An 8,108-nucleotide genomic window follows, 5' to 3' on the forward strand; every position below is an offset into this window, starting at 1 on the left:
ACAATAAATTCTGTTTTCCTTTAACTCCCCAATATTAAACTAAAGCACTTAGTGAGCCACTAAATCTGATGTAAAAGTTTCACATATAAGATAATAACTGCACACCTTCCCTGCTATGTAATTCTTAACTTTTTTTTCCTCTCTCCGAAAGAATTAACAAAATTATTCTCATGCAAATCAACTGAGTCCAGTAAAGTTACACTGGGGATTAATTAGTCATGTCATCTGCTCCTCAAGCAGCTCATTTATATTGTATCCCAAAGAAAACACAGCTTTAACAACAGATCCTTTCTATTATTCAACTTTCTCATTAAAAAGGTATCAGCCACATTCATTACTTAGCATTCCATAGGGAGTGTAGCCCTGTTAGTCTATATGTGCTCTGTAATTCATCACATACTAATGATCAACCACCTTCTCTGGTGTTACCAGAACAACAAAAGTATCTGCGTGTATGTCCAGCTAGAGCTGGAAAGAGCTACAGCTAAGAAAGCAAGGGAGAGATGGCCCATGACATCTCAGATGTACTTGCTGATGTATGTGATAACAAGCTATATATTCTCTGCAGAGGTCACATGGTGTCTTTGCCATTTGTATACTAATTAACCCTCAAAACCAAAATTCAAGAGAAATTAAGATATCCTGCAGCTTTTCGAAGAAGACCATCATTAAAGATGAGGAATGAGCAACAGGCTGTCCAGCATAGGAGGAGTTCCTGTTAGAAATAAAAGTGGTATCAAATTCACTCTTGAGATCTCCTGGTACATCACATAGTGACTGTAGGGAAAATATAAACTTCCTTAGAGAACAGCACCGTCATAAAGATTTCACCAGGTGAAATATAATTTAAATTATTTACCTTTGTTTCTTACTTGATAGGTAGCCTCTTCATCTAAGACAGCTTTAAAAAAAATACTCAACTGTGCATCCTAGACTTCCCTCATGAAAAGCTCTTACCAGAGAATACAAAAGACTGCCTGTTTCACAAGAACACATGCTGCATTATGGTTCTTTATAATATTATTGAGGATACAGATATTTTTGAAGAACACAGTGGAAACTGATGTCTGGCACCTGCCTTTTCTCTGTTGTCTGTTATTCACCTCCATCTTTTTTTACAGGATCTCCTTTCAGTTGGATAGTGCTAGAACCAAGAATGTAAAATGAGATTCAGGAGAAGTCAGCTGCTAATAAAAGGTTCCACTGTCCTTTCTTGCTGACCCACTAATTTAAATGCAAGTAAGTCTGATGTGATACCAGAGAAAGCCTTCATTTGGGAGTATTCATGCTTACTCATTAAAAACAAATAAGTTTCAGCAGACTGCTTCTTGGAAATGCTGTGACATACATCTTCAGCTACAAATGGGTTTCTCACATTATTTTAAGCAAGGCCTATATTATTCTCCAAAAGAAAAATGTAGTGCAGTAGTGTTTATTTCACTGCCTATTTTACCATTGTAGGAAGAGAACAAGTGACCAAAATAAAAATCCTTTCTTTGGGTCATACAGATTTTGATGGGCCAGCAAAATCTGGAACCCTTCTGACTCACGGATCTCATTTTCTTAATATGAAGAAGAATGAAACCTGAATACAGGTATTTTCAGACTAAGAAATGAAACACAGAATTTGTAGAAGTGAGAATTAATGTTTCCCCCCCCACCTCTCATGTTCTCTGTATCATGTATCATGTCATTGAACTCTTTGATACTGTTCTCATATATGTGGGAAATATGTTTTAACCACTTTACAGAGTACTTTGAAACCTTCTCAGGAAACATGCAATTCAAGGATTATGTTTTATTCCATTACTAGCCTAGGCTAATAGTTCTGTCTGATCCTTGTCTATAATCAGGAATCTTCAGGTTTTTCACTAGGATAAAACCTTATTAGCAGCACTTCCTGAACTATATCCAGCATATGCAGAGAGGTTGACTTTTATATACTGACTGCATATAGGTTTAAGGCAGGAGAATGGCTCCTTTTCAGAAGCTTTTTACACAATGATTCATTCAGTCTCTGGGAGAAGTGTACTGCACAAGTATTCCAGGGTATATTTAAAATGCCCACAGTTCTCCCTGAAAGATTACCTTGCTAGCTTACCTTCAAGCCATGTATTTAAAAGAAAGAAGGGCTGACTATGGCAGAAGGCTCCACTATACTTAGCCCTACTGTTTTCAGTTTCTGGACTGGCCATGAATAATTAAGGAAGTCTGCAGCTTCAACTTCCATGGAGACAGCAGTGCTGAAGAGCAGGAAATAATCAGCTCTAGTTGGCACCACCATCCATTATACCAATATTCACAGAGACAGGATCAGTAACCCTTAATAACAGCATTGCCTGTTATACCCATTTTAAACACACTGCAAGCTGCTCATCGTAAATGGCAAATGAAATCCAGAGTACAGGTCAGTGTGCAGAGTATGATATTTCAGTTTTCTGTGATACATACAAAGTAGGAAAAGTCAGGCATAGAGGGATTCCTTGGAGAATTCTAGTCATTTTAGGCTTAGAAAATGCTATATGCTACTACAGTTTCCATTTCAGACTATGGAAAATTATAAAAACTGACAAATGCCCACTAATAGGAGGCTGAGCAAGAGACTGTGGTTAAGGAGGGCGCCACGTGAGGCAGCAGGGATGAGTATTCTTCCGCTGCACATTCCATCTCTGATTCAGAAGCTCGTCACAATAGAAAACATACATATTTTTATAATTCCCTGTGCAAATTAACTGACTTCTGCCTTCAAAACATTCCAACATTGGATCTTGGTGGCTTATCTATGTGCTAGCCTTACGTTCAGCTACAAGAAAGCAAGTAGCTAGTAATGAAGAAACTAGCTTTGTTTCTTCTAACTAAAAATGTTTGTTTCTATTCCAATTTAACTTTTCTTCCTACTATCCAAGACTACTGACCCATCAGAAAAAGGAACTGAAGTTAAATCAACAAAAGAAATACATTGCTCAGACACTCCTAATGATTTTGTAACTTTGTATGCGTGGCTTTTCCTTTTTTCTTACAGTTCATTATACTTCCAGTCAACCCTTAAGACTGCAAAATAGCCAAAATAACACATCTAAAATATTAATTCAACATTTATCTGGTTTATTAATAACTTTGTTTATTCACGCTGTCTTTACAGTATGAAATATCAACAACACATAATTTCACAGATAAATCGTACTGCATTCCAGGTGAAAAGTGCTGTAGACACATAATACATGTACAACCTGTCTCACTTACCTGCAATTTTCAAATAAAATAGTGTTGTTCTTATTTCAGATGCACCTGATTCACCAGTAATCTAGTCCAGTTTGTAAAGGTGAGTGGCTTGAACCCTAGACAGGGCTAAATTTTCTTAATTTTCTTATGTAAGGTCTGTCCAGCCATTAATACTAAGCCAAGAACAACAGTCTCAGGGTTTTTTCCCTAGAGAAGTTTCTTTCATCAGTTACAGTGAGTATTGGGGGAAAGAAAATTAATACATCAGACCTGTTCTAAGGAAAATAAGGACTGGTTCAGAAATGAGTTCATGTAAGACCTCTAAGTAATCTATGCTGCTACGGGAAACACGGGCTAAAACACATTAGGTGCAAATAAGAAACTTACCACCCCAACACTCCCATACACACTAGATTATTTTCACTCTAAATTCCATATGTGTTTTCTCATCTTCTTCCTTTTGGCTTGTGTTCCCAGACAGGAGGGAAAAAATCCTAAATTTACTTTCATTTTCTTGCTCCCATTGAATGAATACCATTTCTTTAAAATGACAGGTAGAAAAGGCTTGTTTTGTGTTTTATTTACTTGTTTTTCCCCCGATCTCTTATTGTTCAGTAATCTTTCAAGCACAGTGAATAGCATTCAATTTCAACCCCCAAATCAAAAAGCATATGCTATCCCTTCATTCATGTTGGAATTCATTTGTCCATATTAGAGAGGATGGGCAAGTGGAAAGGGTTTCATTGTCCAGTTATCTGACTTTGAGCAGTCTGTGCTAAATCCTGCCATAGGCTGCTGCAGCACAGCTTCCCCACAGCATTTTGTTCCATCCAGTCTCAGTAAGGCTCAGAAGGGGACATCTTGTTGCCACACAGAACTGGTTTCCAGCTTTTCCTCTCTATTTTGTTGGTGCAAGCTTCTGTTTAGTACACAGTACCTTTATCACAATTACTCCCACTTTTCTGGTTTTTTCTGTCCTGTTACATATACCATGCTTACTTCTAAATAGGACTATTCCAACCAGTGTGAACAATGACACAATTTGCAATATTAAGGTGTTATGGGTCTAATGAAATACACATTCATACACATACAGATCTGAAACCCAGAGAAGACATTACTGACAGAACAGGATCTAAGCAAAAGCAATGTGGTACACTACATTACACTGTCTTGTGAGCTCAGAAGCACCATCAACTTAGCACCTATTAACAACTCACTATGCATCAGCTGGCCTGCAGGAACTGTCAGCATGTATTACTTTGCATTTACTACTGGCAAACCGTGTGCAAGTTAGCTTAGTCTTCTCTCCTGTCAGAACATGTCACATCACCACATATTTGCTGCTGGCTAAGAGCCTATTCATCCCCACATCCACATTTACCATGGTATAAATGATACTTGGTAAACCCTGCTAACTTAATCTCACATCCAAACCTACACTGGGGAGATGCTGCAACAGCAATATAATTTGTGTGTTCCTTAATTATAGAAAAGTGACAGAAGCAAACAATCTTCAGTACCATTTAAGCAGCTGACTTGCTGCAGATAAGAATGAGATCAGTTTTAATTGAGCAAAATTTTATTTTGTCAAGACATTAAGTCTATAGTAAGCTAGCAATGAAAACATTGAACAGTAGAGAAAGAAACTGGCCGTATAATCTTTTCCTTCTAATAATTTCCCTTAAATAAGTCTTAGCGCTTATAACTCTTCTGTAGACCCCTGTTAACCACTGTTATATAGTTGAAGGCAAGCATATCTTAGAACTGTTGTAGAGGCATAGCCTTAAAGGCTCAGAAGCACTTGTTTCCTGGCAAGAAATGTTTTCAAATAGGTCTGTGCAAAATAGGTCTCTTCATTTCTCTGCCACAGACAGTTCCTTTAACAGAAAGATCTTATGGAGGACTTTTAGAAAAAAGTTGTTTTCCTTTAAATAAACAAAACAAAACACCAAAAACCGACTAAACAAAAACCCTAAACAACAACAAGACAAAAAGGAAACAAAAACAAAGGACCAAAACTAAGAAATGTGTGGTGCTGTCTCTAATAGCTAGAATATCTCCCACTTCAGGTTTCTGACTCATCTGCCAGCATCTTCTTTGGAGAGCTCCTGCCCTGTCTCCTCAAATTTGCTATGGGGTGCCACGGGAATTTATTGTCAACCATCGTCTCGTTATCACATCAAATAGTCCCACCAGTTAGCATCTCTAGGCACTTTTTTCACAGGTCTCTCTCTCTCTCTCTCTCTCTCCTTTGACCAAGTCATTAATCAAATTAGTGCTCTTTTAGTTATTTAAGCATCAGCTCCAGTTCAACATGACTGAAAACCAGCATTCCCAATGTTCTTTCTGTTCAGTCATTTCAGGACATCTACAAATAACACCACTACTCTCTTAGGAAGTAGGCAGGTTTGACTGGAAATATTCACATTGTGGCAACATATCAATCTCTCAAACATCTTCACATGATCTGTGACTTAACCTCTTCCAGTAGCCATCCCTCCCTCCCATACTTTTGCAAGGTTTAACCATCTTCCTTGCTGTAATATCCCTTCCCCCTTGCCTTGACAAAGGCAATTAAATTCCGAATTGCACTCACATGGATTGAAGATACTGCTTTAACAATAACTCTGCTGGGCCATCGTGTTCACCATACAATCTTTTTTTCCCCCCTTTCAGAATAAACAAATAGCCATATTTGTGGGTTTTTGCATAAATCTGCTTATGTGAAAGTGTGTTTGCTTAGGAAAGAGTGTATGTGGAAAATACCAAGGTATAACAATTGGTACAGAAGAGTACAGTTGTCATTCTGCATGTGGTTATCTGAGCTCATTGAAATTGCACTAAAGAAGGGGGGAAAATTAGTCAATTTTTTATTTAAGTAGAAAAAATAGAAAAGTAATTAAAATAATCTAGAAAAATAACACACATTCTCAATCACTAATATCAGGAGGGAAAAAACCTATCTCAATTTCTTGACATATTAATAGGAATAAAGCAGTTAACGCGGTATTTTAACTCCACACAAGATGAAGCCTAATGCTTTCCTTATTATGTTACTTGCCATAAGAAAATGCTTCCAAAAATTATTGAACAGATTTGTTTCTATGAATTGTGCTAGAAACCATTAGCCAATTCTTTAATGTCCATTTAAAAATAATGGAAGGAATAAATAATTAATAAGACATACAATGTAGAGGTTTATTGTAGAGGTTAGAGATAATGGCCCATGAAGGGAAGAGTGTATTACATTAAGGATTCAAGTAAACTACAATCAGCTTAATGGTTAAAGTGTTCAGAGTATTTTCTGTTCTCCACCAGTGCTGTTTGTAAGTAGAGGTCTGAACCTTGCTTTACTGAAAAGCATATGAAAGAAAAATTACATATGTGACTAATTTAGCCCAGAGATCTGTACCAGTACTTTTTGTGAGGATATCCACAGTCTGATTGTTTTCTAAACTGTGGAGGAAATATACCAAGGATTCTTCAAATGATGTTACTTGTACACATTACAGGTAAAACACCAGCAAAATTACACGATTGAACCCAAATTACGATCCAAAGACATTTTCAACATTTTCCGCAGGACTACTTCTAATGATTTTCTCTAGCATACTTCATCAGGATGTTGTCAAAGCAGGAAGTATACAATTTAATTCAAATAAGTCATATGCATGTGAAGTTTGTGGTAACAAAAAATTAAAGAATATTCATTAGTAATTGAGACTTAGAAGATAATGAAGACTCTCAACTGTGGTGCCATACTTTTCTTCAACCAAAACTGGCACTGGCCTGCAGAGACGTTTGCTTTGTATTAATGCAGTACTTTAAATGTAGTTTGCATAAACAAACACTTGCCAAAAAAATTAAATGCAGTTATCAACAGTTATTACATATCTCTACCGCAAAAAAAACCCCCAAACAAACAAAAAACCATTACACCAGCAGACATTAACCTTCAGCCTGCAGAAATTTCATCTGACGGAAGTCAGCCTCCTGATGCCTGAGAATTACCCATGAACACACCGCTGTGTACCATGAACAAATCCACAACATGGTGTTTTCCCAAACACAGCCAGGATAAGACTTATCACAAACTATAAATCCACCACAGGCCAAGCTGTTGCAGTGTTAAGAGCTGAAGCCCCCATGTTCTGGCACCAGTTTGGTGCCCTGAAGCCCACAGCTCAGGCCATGTGTTCCCACTCCCCACCACACCAGAAGTAGCAGTACCTTGGACCAGAATCTCCAACAACCAGTGTGAGAAGAACCTCAGTTGCCAATTACTGACATTGCAACTAGAATCTTCTTAGCATCTAAAGCACTTCATTCTTGAGTTAGGGCTGGAGTTAGACTTTGGTGTTTTTTGAAAGCATGGCAGGAGGAAGGAGAGGTTCTCTCATCAGCTAAACAGGCAGAGGTTAGACCTGGAGAGTCATAAGGACAACAGTGAAGTCCTATCTGACACTTCCCAGGAAATTCCCTTCGTCACCAGGCCAGAGGCTAGCTGGGAGGAATGCCTTTCATTGCCCCTACTGAAAGTCTGTTATTCTGTACAAACTAATCCACATTCACTGGGCCAGGGAAGCAAGGCATCACTTTGCAATGCAACAATTAAGGTACCTAGCTGGGAGCAGGGACATTTGAATTTCAATCCCTGTTACAACACTGCTTTTCTAGATGATTGCATATAATAATAAAGTACATGAGCAACCATGAAGAGCCAGGAACAGAAACTGAGTTCCTTAATAACCTATTCAAACCCATCCATTACCTTGGATACCAGCAGGACACAGACTCAGCCATCCTGTGTGGCTGCATTTTTACTGCTATGGATACTCAAGTTACCTGGTACTATTTCAAATTATTTATACCTGCTGCAATCA

General features: G+C 37.9%; 1 protein-coding gene across 1 annotated transcript in view; it reads left to right on the forward strand.

The window, feature by feature from the left end:
* The window catches only part of FGL1 (fibrinogen like 1), a 41,144-nt gene extending 34,184 nt beyond the window's left edge, over positions 1 to 6,960 (forward strand). Inside the window, exon 11 of the mRNA XM_064652749.1 lies at positions 1,122 to 6,960. Coding sequence (XP_064508819.1) covers positions 1,122 to 1,142 — 21 coding nt within the window. The 3' untranslated portion in view covers positions 1,143 to 6,960. The remainder of the gene's footprint in view (positions 1 to 1,121) is intronic.
* Positions 6,961 to 8,108: the final 1,148 nt, after the last annotated feature.

Source organism: Pseudopipra pipra, chromosome 4 (assembly GCF_036250125.1).
Source record: "Pseudopipra pipra isolate bDixPip1 chromosome 4, bDixPip1.hap1, whole genome shotgun sequence".
Lineage (NCBI taxonomy): Eukaryota > Metazoa > Chordata > Aves > Passeriformes > Pipridae > Pseudopipra > Pseudopipra pipra.